The 17,397-nt window shown below is 35.9% G+C and overlaps 2 protein-coding genes, 1 long non-coding RNA gene and 1 pseudogene across 4 annotated transcripts; all 4 read right to left on the reverse strand.

The window, feature by feature from the left end:
• Positions 1-3,256: 3,256 nt before the first annotated feature.
• LOC143559897 (uncharacterized) lies at positions 3,257-4,986 on the reverse strand. The gene is made up of 3 exons (XR_013140016.1): positions 4,955-4,986; positions 3,528-3,697; positions 3,257-3,326 (listed from the first exon to the last, which is right to left on the reverse strand). It is a non-coding gene; the product is annotated as an uncharacterized LOC143559897 (long non-coding RNA).
• Positions 4,987-9,246: 4,260 nt separating this feature from the next.
• Positions 9,247-10,720, reverse strand: LOC143559870 (hypothetical protein At1g04090 pseudogene; annotated as a pseudogene).
• Positions 10,721-13,571: 2,851 nt separating this feature from the next.
• LOC143559884 (protein neprosin-like) lies at positions 13,572-14,618 on the reverse strand (the record flags this gene model as incomplete). The annotated part of the gene is made up of 4 exons (XM_077048320.1): positions 13,572-13,969; positions 14,086-14,232; positions 14,311-14,367; positions 14,457-14,618. Coding segments are annotated over 4 exons (735 nt in total), but the record flags the coding sequence as incomplete, so codon positions are not given.
• On the reverse strand, positions 14,594-15,911 carry LOC143559892 (uncharacterized). Of its 2 annotated transcripts, none has more exons than XM_077048328.1 (4): positions 15,651-15,911; positions 15,415-15,580; positions 15,007-15,093; positions 14,594-14,934 (listed from the first exon to the last, which is right to left on the reverse strand). In XM_077048328.1, the coding sequence occupies exons 2-4, from the start codon at positions 15,568-15,570 to the stop codon at positions 14,641-14,643; spliced, it is 537 nt and encodes a 178-aa protein (XP_076904443.1). In that variant the 5' UTR covers positions 15,571-15,580; positions 15,651-15,911; the 3' UTR covers positions 14,594-14,640. The 2 variants fall into 2 exon arrangements, with proteins under 2 accessions (XP_076904443.1, XP_076904441.1); XM_077048326.1 differs by having other exon boundaries at positions 15,647-15,911.
• Positions 15,912-17,397: the final 1,486 nt, after the last annotated feature.

The raw sequence follows: 17,397 nt of genomic DNA on the forward strand, positions 1-17,397 counted from the left end.
GAAGATGATAAAATTAGGGAAACTCCAGCAGAGGTTTGAGCATGAAGAGGGCGAGGGTTAAAGAATCCCTTACCTGGCCGCGTGGCGCTTAAAATCTCGTGGCCCGGCGGGTAGACCTCCACGAACCTATCCGCCGTTTGCTCCAAAATGGGCAACTCGTTCTCGTCGAGATCACGAGTACCCAGTCGAGCAGGACCACCAGTCTCCCGCGGTTGCAGAAGCGATTGCAAGTTGTTTCCCTCTAAAAATAAAAGAGAAACAGTTAGAAGAAAAACCCTAAATCAGCAAAAAAGACGGAGCATACCGTAGGGAGTAGAATTCAAACCGTATTCGAGGATGATAGGTACTTGCGGCGTCCCAGAACCGGCATCCTTCCATACCCGGCTCATCCCAAGCATCACCATCCCAGACTCCGCAAAGCGGTAAACCGGAGTCTAGATCTGGGAAATCTTGGTAAACCATTCAGTCTCCTGGTAGTTGGAGGCGTGAAGGTTGGGAAGTGCTCTCCCGTTCTTGAACGCCATCGCTATGGGGACGACGCGAGCGGAGATATAGAAAAACTCCCGCTTCCAAGACCGAAGACTGCCCTCGGTAGCGCAGATCTTCAAACCCTTGAACTGAGCGACCAAGGTATACCAGCCCTGGATGCACCTCCAGGAATAGAAGGTCATCAGGCGGTCGTAGCGGGGCTCAACGCCCAGAATGTGGCACACCCATTCAAAGTGGCGAACCTTTGCGATCGCCATCAGGTGTACCTCCGTCAAATGTACACCGTGTTTCTCCAGAACACGGTATACGAACTTCGTTAATGGGAATCTGAGATTCCCATATATGAAGGATGAGGCATAAACCCCTATCTTACCCTTGGGGGCATCATACACCGTCTGGTGAGGCTCCGGAAACTCAGGCTCGTAAGGATCGAGCATGAACTTCTTGACGATATAGTTGTATAGATCGACAGAGAGAGCACACTGGCACTCGCCAGCAGTACTCTTGTCGTCCTTGTCAGACGCGGACATCGGGTTCTCAGGGTATACGTCGGACTCTTCGGCAGTAACCTCAGGATCATGAGTAGAAGACATTTTGGAGGTATGAAAGAGAACGATTTCAGGAGAATGCTCGACGGAAAAGTTAGAGTATTCGCCAGAAATCGTTTAGAAGAAGAAGAGTGAAGTGAAGGTGTGAATTAAGATACACCCTCTCCCCCTTTATATACTCATCGCAATGAATGCGATGAATTTAATGCGGAGGAGAGAGAAAGCGCAGGCGCAATGAGACGATGACACGTGGAAAGCAAGCTGGCAACAGCTGTCGACAGGACGCGTGCCGTAAAATTCGCGCCCACGCGCCCGAAAACTCGCGCCCACGCGCCTGAAAAAGCGTCTGGAATGACCATATACTGTCACGTCGCCATAACTTCCTGCACGTCCTGAAACTGTCAGAAGAAACCGTTAGACGACGCTAATGTCCATTCAACAGTTTGGACTGTTCTTATCCTTTCACCAACTCTTCGAATTTCAAAAAGATTCAAAAAGATTCAAAGATTCAAAAATAAGAGGGAATATACCCCCTTACCTTGGAAAGCGAGAAACCATAAGACGAGTGCGGGTACAGTGTCAAGGCGAAACCCTTCACATACTTAGCACTTGCAGGGAATCGAAGCTAACAAGATACCTTGGTAACCAAGAAACCGTAAGACAAGTGCGGGTACAGTGTCAAGGCGAAACCCTTCACATACTTAGCACCTGCAGGGAATTGAAGCCAAGAATACCTTGGAAATCAAGAAACTATAAGACGAGTGCGGGTACAGTGTCAAGGCGAAACTCTTCACATACTTAGCACTTGCAGGGAATTGAAACCAAGAAGGATCTTCTGGGCCATGCTTATGGAAAGAAAAATAATATCCCCGCATAGCGGGAACGTTGAGAACTAGATTGTTTGAAGCTCCAAGATGGAATTGATTGTTTAACATAATTGATCACTATGTCTAAAACTACCAAAACCTCGTGGAGAATCTACACAAGTGAAACTCAACGCTCCTGACTTGCGAGGAGGTTACACACCTACCCGCATCATACCCAAAGATCAAGCAGAAAAGTCGGGAATTTCTGCACGTGACATTAGGAAAACCGTGGGAAGAATCCCCACGGAAAACCTTAAAACTAAAAACCCTTTTCAAAACCCCTTGCTTAAGTCCAAAAGTTCACCTCACTTATTAACAATTCATGAGAACAATGGACTGGGGGGACTTGAAGAGGTAGGTCCCAGCAGAGCCCAGTTAGACCCGCAAGACTCACCTTGAAGAGGGACGTCTGCGCAAAGACCAACTGGATCCGCAGGACCCACCATGCTCAGAGAGATGAAGACCTTACGCATAGTACGCCAGCTGTTCCCGCAGGAAAAGCCTCCCAGTGGTAAAGTACCCCGCCTGTTCCCGCAGCTGCGGATACAAGCCATGAGGGAAGGCTACCCGCACTAATAGTAAGGCTACACGCACAAGGCACTAACTCTTAATAATTTAGTAATGTCACCTGAAGAAGGAATGAGCAGGGCGGGAATACTCCCGCCCAAATGAGCCAGTCCGTACGCTTCTGGAAGATCTTTTGTACTATACATGCCAAGGTATGGACAAAATAGACAAGATCTGACCAAAGAAGCCCATGAACCAATCACAGGGTGACAGTTCACCGACAACAGTACGAGGAGGAGCACGCTCTAGTACAAAATGTCACTATCAGCCGCTGCCTACCCACCAACTCCCATCGTGGCACGTACACAGCCCATGGTTGGTGAAAAAGGAATATTATACAGCTGGCCATGTCACTATCAGCCGCTGCCTACTCACCAACTCCCATCGTGGCATGTGCGTAGCCTGTAGTTGGTGGAAAAGGAAAATTATACAGTTGGCCGTACCTGCTTGGAAACCTACCTTCGGCTATAAATACTCCAACACCTTGGAACGGTATCATTATCTTATATCATCATATATCATCTGATATTATCTTATCATCTCTAGCTATTTCTCTTAATATACATTTATATTCAGAGCAATCTAGTCTGATTCTCACGCCGGAGGGTGGTCACAAGGAGGAACCCCCCCCCCCTTCTCAGTGACGAGCTCACGGTGTCTGTTTTGCAGGTTGAGAAGAATAACCATCTTTGCCGGACCTAACCCTCGTGGGAAACATCTACTTAACCCTAAGATTATCCTTAATCTGCCGGGGTCACTTAGTGTTTCTTCAACAAAGAATCAAACCTCTTGAATGACCAAGCGAAACTTTCTGGCATGTCTTTTCCTCTTAGCTCCACAAGCCACCTCTTAACATCTACAAACCAATAACTTATTGATGATTCATATTTCCTAGGAAATGACTTATTTATTTTTGTTTTGTTTTCTTGGACAAACGTAGTAAAGCATGACAGTCACATGATCTTGTTTAAGTCTAATTTGAGTTCTATATACATATGCAACATGTATATGCATTTCACTATTAGACTATTAGTTACTTTGTTAAGAAATTATTGACCTCTTAAGTGTACACCGTTACGGGAGTGATGATGGATGCGAATGAGATGAGGGTGTTCGACACGCCCGTTGCGGCACAAGTAATAAATAATATGAACTTTTCTCACTTCACCACCAACTTCGTTTCCAACACCGCCATTAACGGTGGTGGCTTGTGCCTCCATTGATCTTCTGTGTGGAAGGAGAAACCAAGGCAATATATTAGCATAAAAAGATATGTCTATTAGCGTAGATGCTATACACATTTGAAAAGTAACAAATGGAAACCATTTGATCTAGATAAGATATATATAATTTATACGTCGTTAGGGTTCATCAAAATGCAACTAGTCTTTCTTTTGAGAAATTCTTGTCGTCTAATCGAGCGAACATTAGTCTTTCTTGAGTCAAACCGAGTTAGGTTTTGAGAGATTGTGCTATTAAAATAACGTTACGTTTGAGAGATTCTGATTAATATTAACTCGTTATGTTTGTTTAAGTGGTTAGCTATCACTTAATATTAATCTTGTTGTGCTATTAAAATAACGTTTTTATTTCCCCCAAATACTATTTTGATTATTTAATTAGTTGATAATAACAAATAATATTTAAATTTGTATACCTAAAATGAATACAACTTTATGATCTTTAATGTCAAATTTTATATTTTTAAAAAAAGTTTTGAAAAGTTAATAGTTTCTTTTTTACTTTTATATGATATTGTCTTTATAAAACTTCTAATGATTTAATATACATTTAATATCTACTAGCTACAAAAAATGAATTATTTGAGACAAAAAATGAATTATAATAATAACCTAGCTACAAAAAATGAATTAATCGAGACAAAAGTTTTAAGGTTTTGTTATTGTAACATTGTTAAGCCGGTTGTTGATGGTTGGCCATAAAATTAAAGTAATACGAATGGTAAAAAAATATTAGTTATATAAATAATGATAGATGGTTGGGTTGACATTGATATGTTCTGGCCTATTTCTTAAATTGTGTATAAACTAAATACTACGAGTTTATTGTTGACATTGATATTAATAGTTTGAAGCAAATTCTAATAATACAAATAGTACGTATACTATTCTCAAAATAATAATAGTAATAATAATAATTTTCTTACAAAATTAACTAGTTACCATGCAGTCATGCACAGCATGATCGAGTTCCGTTAAAAATCATGTTAGAAAAAAAAAAGAAAAAGTAAAAACTAGTTACATAAAAACAGAAGTTAATTACGTCATGAATTCTTGTTTTGTTTTAGGCATTCAAAAGGGTTTAGCCGGCCTGATTCGATCTACTGAATCCATAAAATTGAGAACTAAACTAAATTGAAACTTCTTCATATATATGATCTGATTTTATATTACAATTATTCATACTTTCAAACTAGTTATAACTCATATACATATCTTACAAGAATAAAGAAATTAATCATACCTTTTGAAGCTACGTTCTATTGCAAAACCGGGTTCTTCCATGAGCTTGAACGATCACAAGATTAATCTTCTATCTAGTTTTTCTGTTTGTAACTCGAAGTTAGTTCCGATCCAACGAAGCAACAATCATAAAAGAATTCAAAAACTAAAAAAAGAAGATATTACGAAGTGAGACAAAATTATATAATTCAAGTAGGGTTTTGCAAAAACATGCATATATATTAAAATCTCTTGAATTTAATTTATAAAACACAATTAGGCGATCATTTAGAATAACAATAAAGGAATCAAGGTCAAAGTTTTCTACATGATTTGGATAGACAATTCAGAAGTAGCCGCGTAACTTGTTGCTAGTTTGCCTTTTACTTTGATGTGAATAATGAAATAACTGATGACGGAATTCTCACCTGTTATTCCCAAGTTAATAAACAAATGATATTAAAGACAGAAACTTAACACAAAAGTTGTGTTTGGAAGAATTAAGGTTAATTATGTGTGCTTATATACACACATGACACACAAAAGAAGACAGACAAAAAGAGGTTGTTGTTAAGATGGTGGTGGTTGATAATTGGTTGATGGTGAAATCCACGCAGCATCTTCAAAAGTCTGCGTGCCGTTTCATGACCTCAGAATGATATATATGATGGTTTATAATCTACGTTTCATTAAAATAAACACATGTATGATGTATGTATGTATATATAAAATCAGGTATCAAGGTCTTTAATTATCCTAGCTAAAAACATGACAAGATAGATTCTATTCATAATGTTTGTAACTTTGGATTGTAAATATCTTTTTACGTGTTATGGAGCCATGACTCCTTACTGTGCAACATTTCTTCCATGGTTAGAGAGGAAGGGACACTCATGGGTATTACTCATTCACTGGCCAATCATACATGTTATTTCATTTCTACCCTCAAGTACCTACAAACAAGAAAATAACTGGAAACACCTACTCATAGGCACCCTAAAACTTTTTTTTTTTGTAATATATGTAATATATTGATTATTAATGGGCATTATAATTTCTTCAAAGATCATATAACCACACGGTAAACCTTTGCCACAAATTGTAATTTGGCAAACTACCCATATAGTTAGGGGTGAGTTTGCCATGTGGTAAACTACTCATAAACCTTACCTACACAGGTACCCCAACCCCTCTTAGTAGGAGTGGTTATCTCATAAACATGCACTCGACCTACAACACCTAGTCATGAGCCTCCATATTCCGTTGTATTAGTTCCCCTTTGTTAGTGATTTCAGTGTAATTGAGATTAACTTGTTGATCAAATTAGTTGTAATATGAATTTAAATAAGTCGGGTGCGAGGTGCACACTTATTTGATCTTATTATAATCCTAAGTCATGGGGATTCCAAGGGGCAACGCCCCTAGTAGCAGGGTCCAAGGGACGGCAGCCCCTGGCAGGGTCCAAGGGGCAGCGCCCCTGGCTGAGGTTGAGCTGCTTATAATAACTGCAAAGTATTATTAATAACGTATTTCGAACATATGTTGCTTTATCAAAAACGTATTAGATAATTAATTAATTTTCGTCACAAAGGTTAATAAAATAACAAGAGCGTATTTTCAGTTTATGATAACTGCAAAACAATTATCATTGTCCATGTATCAAACCCTAATACAATGTTCTTTTGATCATACGAATTTTCTTCTAGTTTATCATAACATACACAAATCCATACTTGATTCTTTCTCTTAAATCTTAGTTTCATCCGATCAAATTATTTGTGAACCACAAATAATTTTGATCTGATAGTGTTTACACGACTCTCAAAATTCCAATGAATAATCGTTTGCAGAAATTTTCCAACACCCTTTGCCTCCAAATTTTCTTTTTATGTTTGTAATTTTCAAAACATTAAACAATGATCAGTAGTTTGTTGACACATACCTCTAGATCTAGGTGAGTAGCATGTGATCTTCTTGTGATGACACAATAACGGTCATGAATGGTATCGAAGCCAGAGAGACAACTCTTCTCCCGGCTTCCAACACTCCCCCACCCACAGTTGTGGGTTATGAATACTTATCATGGAGGGGTCGATGATAATATATTCTTTTATAGTGTAACTAGCTTTATCTTCTCATGTAATTTACCAAAACAAAAAGGAAGTTTGTTGGGTGACATTTACATTATACATGTGTCTAGTAAACAAGTATTCTAACATTTGTCCAAGAGGGGTAGCACACTATGTGACACTCCAAAACCCGGGTGCGTCACTTTTGTTGATTTACACATCACATATCTTAGAAGACTTTACACATCACATCTTAGGTTGTCTAACACGAACAATAAGTTATTTATTTGCTTATATTTGATTTTTATGAACAAACAAACCTTAAAATGACAAAACAAGTGTTCTCGTGTTCAAAATATAGTTCTTACAAAGAAACTGACAAAACACACCTTGTGCTTTGATCATGAGAAAAAAGATAAAGAAGACAACAATATAGGGTTGTGCTTGGCAAAACACGGCCCGTGCTACTCTCCCAAGTGAAAAAAAATCCATGGACCCCACATACTAACCATGACCGTGTCTCACAAGGCGCGACCGTGTCTTACAAAGGCACAACCTTTGCTTAAGCTCACAAGTCAACTTTTTCTTGGTAGTCCACAAAGGGTTAATCTTGTTATTAAGGGGGAAATCAAATTCACGTGATTATTACTTGTGATCGTTTTCAAACACATATATTTTGTTTTCTATGTTTAGGTTTCTTAATTTAAAAAAAAAAATTATTGGGTTTATATAGTTGTTGACCGCATTCCGGTACTAAAAGCCCTTGTATTCTTGAACGATCTCGGCATCTTACCCTTGATATATTACCTCAACGATGGGTGCATCTCAGTCATTTTATATCCATCGTGGATACTTCTTAACTTGTTGCAAAACTCTCGCTAAGGATTATTATGTACAACACGTTAGTCAAATGCTACCCCAACATAATGGAAAGGGAATATATGTATGAGATTCCATACCCAACCAACCCCTTTAATTTGGAATGTTTGGAGACAACCCAATCTAAAAGATTTTATTTCAATCATCCAACCAAACACCTTATATGATTCATAATTTCATATTCGCAATATCCAAAGTCCGAAGACACTCTTAGCATATAACTATATAAGTAATAACCATTAACCAAATTTTAATGATTAATTTTGTAACTTTTTTGCATATAAGTAAATAGAATATAGTTGTTAAACGTACGCAGCTTGGCTAAAGAGTTATGATTTGCATAAAACTTAATTTATAAGTTTAATATAATCAAACGTTCTGTATCCATAGAGAGGGACATACAACTGGTGAGATCCAAAACCATTTTAAAAATGATTCTAGGATAATATTTAATAGGATCCATGATTCATGAGGGATTGTTATATATATATTGACAACATTATTCTATAGAAAGCTATATCACACGTAATTAAATATTTTAAGGTTGAGCCTTCGTTGTCTTGGCCTTTGGTAGGCGGTAATGATCATGATCATTTAGAAGGTGGTGGGAGCTATTTGTGTTAGAAACATCAACTTTTTTGGAAATTCTTGATGTGTAATTTTGTATGGATAGCTTAGTTAAATGCCATGTGTAAACTATGTATTGCTTTAATATCGTAGTTAGATGAGCTCGCTCACCAAAAGAGAATGGGTTCATTCGCTACGGTACTTTGTAAACCCTATGTTCCCCATTCCTATCTCTATCATTTATCATGTATTACATTCGGTTCCTGTTTGGGATTATTCAGAAAATCAATATAAACCTATCAGAGTATCAGATTTTATACCTATGTATTACCCCCTTAAAGTAATGAAATAAATCTATATAAAATGTTCTTAATTTAGGATATCTATATGAGGTACCATCAAACTTTATCTTAAGAAAGTTCAGCCTTTTCTTTTATTGATGAGGTGACATGCCTTGTGTTCATATATATATATATATATATATATTAGGGTTGACAATTCGTGTCTTAACAGGTTTAACAAGTAAGAAGCGACGCGCGTAATACAAATATCAAACATGAATACAACTCATTAAACAACTTTATATGTCATGACTATAAGACAGTTTTAAGTTTTGTGTACCAATAAGAAAAAATATGAGAGTATTAACATACTAATTTCAATTATTTAATAAAATAAAAAATTCACATACTGTACTTTTTTGATTAATAGGTCTTATCATATTCCCATTGATTTGTGCCTAAAGTTTTTAATCTAAAAATCAAAATAATTTTAAAGAAAACATCATAGAATGTAATTACACACATTATGATAATTAAACGAAATAAATAAATTAATATTTCTCATCCCCACTCCAATTATATTTCATTTTTGGGCCTGTAGGGCCTTCTTCCCCAAACACTTCATTGGGAAGCCCTTTAACAAATTTATCAAATGCACCTCTCAACACCAATGGCAGAACATTCCTCACTTTCTTGATCTCATTTGTAATATTATTTTTGGACCCCATTTTCTACTATAGTTCAACCATAGTGGCTCAACAACCATCGGCCCCAAATACTCGGCCGCCACCACCACCGCTCTGACACCTGTATCCATAACCATTTCGCCCTTTGATGCATCGTTTCGTATCCCTATCCCTCCACTTCCTTGTAAAACTAACCCGGGCTTCGAGTAAAATGCATGACCATGCAACGACGCATAGGCCACGAGCTTATTCCCATTTTCAAATTCGATATCAGAAGCATCAATCAATTGTCCTCCACTATGTTCCGAGAAATAAACACTTTTCAACTCCCCATTGAAGTTACTAATCCTTAATGTCAAATGCTCCCAGTCACCAACATGTTCACCTATTTTCCCTAACTTAACATTAAAAATTTTCACCTTTGCCCTTGCTGGGCCGTTAAAAGGGTAGAACACCCACACGGGTATATCGGTAAATGTCGCTCCAAACATAGGTTTTATGTGGAAATAAGCACAAGAATGTGCCAAATCACCTTTCTTGACCCTTTCTTTAGATGAACCATCTATAGGTAGGTCTAACCAATACGAGTCATCATTAGAACCACCTTGCGGTAGGTTTGATCCATCCGTTTGTATCGTTCTTGGCTCGCTTTCCTTGCCTTTTTCATACAACAAAGCTCCATTTTGGAAAAACCAATTGACTGATGAGGGAAAGTATTCTTCATCAGGATGAAAATAAATAATAGGCGAGTAAGCTTGAATTAGTGCTTCAACTTGTGACAAATTGGGCATAGCCATAAGATTATTGTTTATATTTTTCAAGCAACAAACTTGTGACATGTCAGCAGGTGCACCAACATTTTGAACTACAAAAGATCCTGTTGGCACACTTAGAGCATTAACACCCCTATCTTTTGGCCTTGTTTCATACATATTCAGATTATTATTATTATTAACTTTCTTGTCTAACCCCCAAATCCATCTATCAACTTCAATTTCATCAGTGAATTCTGACTTGACACACCGGATCTTATCAACAGATGGTTTTTCGGGTGAGTTTGTGACAACATAACCGACGGCTTTGTAGCCTTCGGGAGGCATTGGTAACCAAATGTAACAGTTGCCACCTTCTTGTTTTAGTTTTGTAGACTCACTACTCCAAATTAGAGAATAGTCTGTTGGTTTAGCTAAGGAAGTATGTGACGCGATAGATTCATTTGAGACGGCTTTTGCCGCAAGAATCCATCCAAATAAAGACCTGTTGTTAGGTTGGCTGTAGCAACCGAGCATGAAGAATCCATCTGGTATTGAAGATGGCTCGTAGAATGTTGCACCCTTATTGTCGGTCCGCCTTTGAGCGCAGACCAAATTTTGTCGAATGAAGTGATTTGGCAAACCTGTAATCCTCCTTAATCAATAGTCCCGGTTGCAAAACCATCCCCTATCATCATAGCAAGAAAAATTAGTTAAGTTTTAAAACTTGTTAATATATTATTGTAAATTCTTGAAATTGAAAATATTCAATGATTAACATTACATTAGAGTACTTAGAATTATAAACTTGACACATATTATCAAAATTTTGAAATTGAAAATATTGATGAAATTATCATCATCATCATCATCATCATCATCATCATCATCATCATCATCATCATCATCATCATCGTACTCAGTATATCCCACCAATAGCAAAGCTATGGTAGGGTCTGAGGAGGGTAAGATGTAGACAACCTTACCTCTACCCATAGGGATAGAGAGGCTGCTTCCGGTGAGACCCCCGGCTCGATAGTATTTTTGCATCAAGCCTTGGACATAAGGCACATAACACTCAATCATCGGGACACCGGATGATCGGTGCATGTACCCTTGTCTTTCGGCTATCAACGCCACCACATGATGCCTGATTAACCTTCCGCCACTTTTAACGTTATTTTCACAAGATTAGTAAAATAACGTTAAAATTAGTGCAATTTCACTTTTGCCCACCGAGGGTTCACACATATACATTATATGCATGCACCACAAGCATGGCGATTATAGACATAAATAAACGCACGTAAATTATTATAAGACCAAGTGTGGTGGGGGTGGGGGACTCCCTGCGTTTGGAATGCGGAAAATCTTCAATGACAAGATAAGAGCTCTAATTTATGGAATTTGGGTGTGACGGTTATCTAACTTGTTGAGACCTTTCCATCCATTTGCTTACGGGCTCCGTAACTACACTTATAGCCAAGTTATGGCTTTCTTTTCATCTTGGATCAGCTTCGTATCAGCTGTGCACGCTAGCTGATCTTATTTTCGGTTTTTTGGTTGCATCTTTAGAGGAAATTAAAATGGCTAGAATGTTGTTATAAAAGCTGCATATTAATTTACTAACTTCCTAATAAAATACTACATCCGTCCAATTAAAAGTGTCATATTTTGAATTTTTAAAGACTTTATTTATAAACTTTGACCTTAATTATATATTTTTTGTGTTATATAAAACTTGATAAAAATTATACCGATAAAAACATTTTTTAAAACATACTCAAATCATATAACTTTCATCAAGTGTTATATAACGTAAACAAAATTATTTAAGGTCAAAGTTTATAAATAAAGACTTTGAAAATTCAAAACATGACACTTTTAATGGGACGGAAGTAATACAAAAAGGAAAAAAAGCCTCGCATGAACTCAAGATAACACCACCAATTTACATTCCAAGAAAACATATCATGAAATTCAGACCAAATCCCATTGCAATCTCTGTCTATACTATATATACATATATATATATATATACCATAAGCCTTTATTTAGATGATAATTAATATGAAGTTACCTGGAGGAAACTTGGGTATTGGTGAAGGAAGCTTTAACATGGATTCAATGGGCAAAGACTTGTTACCAAATTTCTGGAATATATTTGCCAATAAACTGAAGAACAACCCCATATTTTTGGATGACAAGTTTCTTCTATCAAACAATATATAGAGGTTAACACTTAATTATGTAATCATTCTGAAAATGATATTTTAACAAAAATGTGAAGAGAATATCAAAACCAAAAATCAGGCTTTGTCTAGAACAAGAAGTGCATGGAGTGCAAGGTATCCATTTAAATGGTTTTGGGTAAGCCGTCCAAGATACTATCAACCCCATTACTACATATATGATATTTTTATATCCTTCTTTTACTTTTTTTGGGTTGCTTGTTACTTAATATTTTAAAAAGAGTATAACCTAATTGTCACGAAACGATCGTTTATCAGTTTTGAAAAACAAAAACTATATTCATGTAATTTGTGTATTTTATTTATTTTTTTAATAATTTTGTAACGGTTTTGAGTCGAGATAAAATGTCTCGTTGCTAAATGTTTCTGCGACGATGTATGTGTGACTGTTTCTAGTGGGATTAGCTAAAAATTTTAGAATCATTATGCGACGGCTTGGTTTCTAAAGTCTTTTTTTTTGGGTAGGGTTCAAGAACATATATATTTTTAGATTTTTTGGACCGATTTTAGTACCAATTAGCATTTGCAACAATAAGAAACGTATAGATTAGCGACTTATTCTAATCAAATTATCGATTTCAATAGTCGATTGAACTAATTACTCCCACTATTTCTTTAACATACAAAAATATTCAGCTTTTTAACCATTGTTTCAGCAATTCGAAATAACCGTTGAAGGTTCTATCAATTCTTCAAGGTATATATATATATATATATATATATATTATTTATTTTTTAATTTATATTGGTTCATGGAAAGAAAATAAAATTGTTATGTTGTTTGATTTTGCTATTTTTTAGCATGTATTGTCAGAATTTTGAAAACCATAATGAAAAAGAGTTCGTAATCGAAGAACCTGCAGATTTCTATGGATTCCATACACATAGTTATAAGATAAGCAAGCAAGTGGGTACCATTTGAGAACCATATGCTAGTTTTGTATGTAACAATTAGCTAACTCATCATACCCACTAATCTTACTCCTTCATATAAACATGTGTGACATAATATGTAGGACTTTAATCCTAATTAAACCACTTGTTAAAATATTATTTAGTTGTATTATACATATATTGCACACATAATCATCACAGAAGGTACAATAGGTGTAACATAAACAATATAGAAAATGAAAATATGACATAATCTCTCTTAATGCGCCGCTGGTTTGTTCAATCCTTTCATGGGCAGTTCTGGTTGCGACCAGGTCCACCAAAGAAAAACTGGTTGTCATTGTCGTTTTTCACAATATCATAGCAACTCGCTGACGGAGAAGTCATGGGGGTGAGATCTTTAAGAGGCGTTAGAGTGTTGGATTTATCGATTGATTGAATATCTTTTATGTAACTTGCTTTCCCAGCTCCATCTTGGGGGAAATTACCACTGCCCATTTGTGTCGACGTATGTTGCCCGCCTATGCCTTTGTTAATCACCTCCCCACCGAAATCTAAAGCGGATGCACTCTCACTTAAGTATGAATACAATGAGGCCGGCCAATATCCTACTTCCTTTCCATTCAGTTGCATCCACCATACTCCTTGTTTTGTGTCCTATATATCATCAATGGTGTAAAAAGTAAAAACCTTATGCAACTTGCCCCTGGCCTTATGCTTTAATAGTTGTATGCATGATGTAATTTGAAACAATTGAAGAAATATATATTTACCTTCCAGATAAGTATGGTGATTTCATATTGAGAGCCATCAACTTGTGAAGTGGGAGATAGGCTGCCCCCAATTGCAATCTCATTGTTGGTTTGAACAAACCCGGGACACTTAAGATTGTAACATCCTGCTGTTTGATATCCATCATTCTGTCCAAAATATAAGTAATAAAATCATAAAGTTGTTTAACTAAGGTAAATACTATATACACATATTCGTAAACTTACAGTCCAGTAGATGAAGAGCCTCGTGTTAGTGTCTCCATCGTATATCTCCGGATCCACCTGTATTTTAAACGTTGTAGGAAATAGGAATAACTTTTAAATCACATATGGTATTATTTGATACTATACTTTAGTGAAGGAGTACTCACGTGCCAACCAGCTTCAATGGTATCCAAATCTGGGAAAGAACCTCCTGTTACCCATAGCTGACTTAAACTAAATTCATTTTGTTCTTGAACCTTTGGATTCCACAAACTAAATGTGGCTTGTGCTCCATAATAAACCCCTTGACCAGTTTGTGCATGAGCATACTAACAAAACTCAAATTCAAGATTAGAAAAATATAAACATGTCAATGCACGGGCTAAAGATGTTTACCTCATGGTCGTTGCCGACAGCTGGGGGTTCAGGATCAGTGGAGTTTGGTTGAGAAACAGGAAAATACTTCTTCTTCCCATAATTTTTAAGAGAACCTGCTCTTAGTATGTCCTCTTTCTTTGTTCTTATAATGGGGACTGTCCCTGTTGGACACTTTCCTTTTGAATGCCACAATTGAGTAATTACTTTTGAAGCATTCATTTTTGTGTTGTTATCCTTTATCCAATTTGGATGATCACTTGGCCTCATCTATATATAATCACAAAGTATTACTATATTTTAAATCAAAAACATATGAACATATGGGAGAAAGATGCAAACCTTGATGGTATGATTTTTTAGAAGCGGATGATCAAAAGCTGGTTGGTGAGAGATGTGAACACAATCTATTATATCACCATCAGGGCTCTATAAAAAAGTTAACAAATTATGATATTAGCTAAAATTTGACTCGAACAAGGGTGGCACAAGGGAAGTGAAATAAAGCAATCACTTCGATCTCTAAAGGCCCCAAATTATGCTAAAAGGTAACAAATTATATGTAGGTAATTTTGGTTTTGAAATTGTTCGACGATACATACGCATGAGAGTAAAAGTTCAAAAACAAATTTTCTTACGAAAAAGGCCTCAACTTTATTATGCGCTTTAGGCCTTCCAAAAAGATCGAGACGGCCATGACTGGAAGAAAGGTAGGCTTATAGTAAAATTATACAAAGAAGGATAGCATACCTTGATGGATTTAACTGGGGGTTTATTTAAATGATTCAGATGCTTCAGAACCTCAACTTCCTCCATGGAACCGGGAAAGCTACTTGCATAACACAAGCAAGCCGCCGTAAACCCATACAACACCACCACGTAACGGAAAAATAGCTCTAACTCCATCTTAACTATCCTGCATAAATATCACTTTGAATGTCTACACTCTTGAATAAGAAAGAAAAATATAGATACTTCATACTTACCGAGCTTAGTATGCAATGTGTTTGTGGCTATGGAAATGTAGTTGCTTGCCATTTCAAATTTGCCATGCAAAGTTGTTTATATAGGCTTGAAATCTGGCCTAGTGTCATGACTTTGACTTCAATATATCATTGTGTAAGGGTGTAAACCAGAGACCTAGCCCGAGCTTGTCTAAGCTCGAGCACAACTTGCTTCATTTAATTAGACAGTTCTAGCTCGGCTCGTAAAAATCTCTACCGTGAAAACTTGAACTCAGCTCATTAGTTGTTAAATGATTTTGAAGCTTGCGTTTGGCTCATTAATCATTTATTCATGATGTAATAAATTTATTTATCTCTATTTATAATTGTTTACACACACACATATATATATATATATAGTGAGAGAGAGAGAGAGCACGGTTATAATGAGAAGTAGATTTTCCTTAAGAAATGTAGTAAGTGTGTTTTCACAATTAGATTTGATAAAATACATCGCATAATAAACACGCCATAACTAAAATAAAACACACCGCACAATAAACGCACTTTCCATATCCACCGTCATATCAACAAATCTAACGCATCATATTACTTCTTACACTTCTTAACCACACTCTACTTATTTTATCCCACCCTATATATATATATATATATATATATGATTTGGATCAAATACAAATTAAATTACGTGCTAACTATGATAATCAAATAGTGTAATTATATATACAACATAGTGTAATTACAATACTTACATATATAAAATTACACTACTTGATTCTCACGTTGTATATATATGATTACACTGATTCTCACAGTTAATACATTAATTTATTTCATACGTTAAATTTCTCCTACACACACATATACACACACATACATATACTTTTCGATAAAACACATAGTATTTATTTATTTTTTGTCATAATCTATAATTTTATATTTAATATTAGTTACGATCGTTATCGGGTTACAGAACCGAAACTAATTACCAAAAAATAAATTTTCAACGTCCAAATACAACAATTTATATTTTAAAAAAAACACAACAAAACAAAATCCACACGTTGCCGGGAACCGATAGGAATTCGGCCGGTATTAACAATGTCGTCACTAAATCATAAAAATATAATTTAAAAAAAAGGTCTCAAATACAGTATAACAAAAACAATGCCAAAAAAAATGCGGCCATCCACAGACTATGTGGATCAATCACATGACTACGTCGTGAAGTTTTGATATCTATATATCATGTACTTAATTGCAACATGCGGATTTAATTAGACATGTCACCAAAGGTTTACGGTAGGATTATTTGTTCATCTTAATCTAAGTTAAATGAAGTTTACGTCATTTCCCACGTCGATAAAAAATTAAAAATTGATGCCTTTGGCATATACTAATTTCATTCAACTTTTGAAAGCCTTCATTATTTTACAAAAACTTGGTCAACGGCTAGGTTTTCGACTTTTCATACGATCAAACTTGTACATTAATACCAAAAACAAAATTTCAAAGCTTATTTTTTTTCCAAATGGCTTTTAATATAGGAGCATTCTCATCAGCTACTCTATAATTATGTGAGGGTGTTTTCTAAATTTCTTTAAAGAATGTTAAGTGGTTGTGAGTGAAGAAGAGATAAAATTTTAAAGAGATAGGTAAATTTTGAGAAATACTGTTCATTCTCTATTTATATTTTAATGTATTTTTAAGTGTTTGTGAACGGAAGAGAGAGAAAAGATAATAATAAAAATGTAAAAAAAATATTATT

This window comes from Bidens hawaiensis, unplaced genomic scaffold (genome assembly GCF_021521415.1).
Source record: "Bidens hawaiensis isolate Kalapana, Puna unplaced genomic scaffold, B.hawaiensis_p1.1 tig00020106_1, whole genome shotgun sequence".
NCBI classification, from domain to species: domain Eukaryota; kingdom Viridiplantae; phylum Streptophyta; class Magnoliopsida; order Asterales; family Asteraceae; genus Bidens; species Bidens hawaiensis.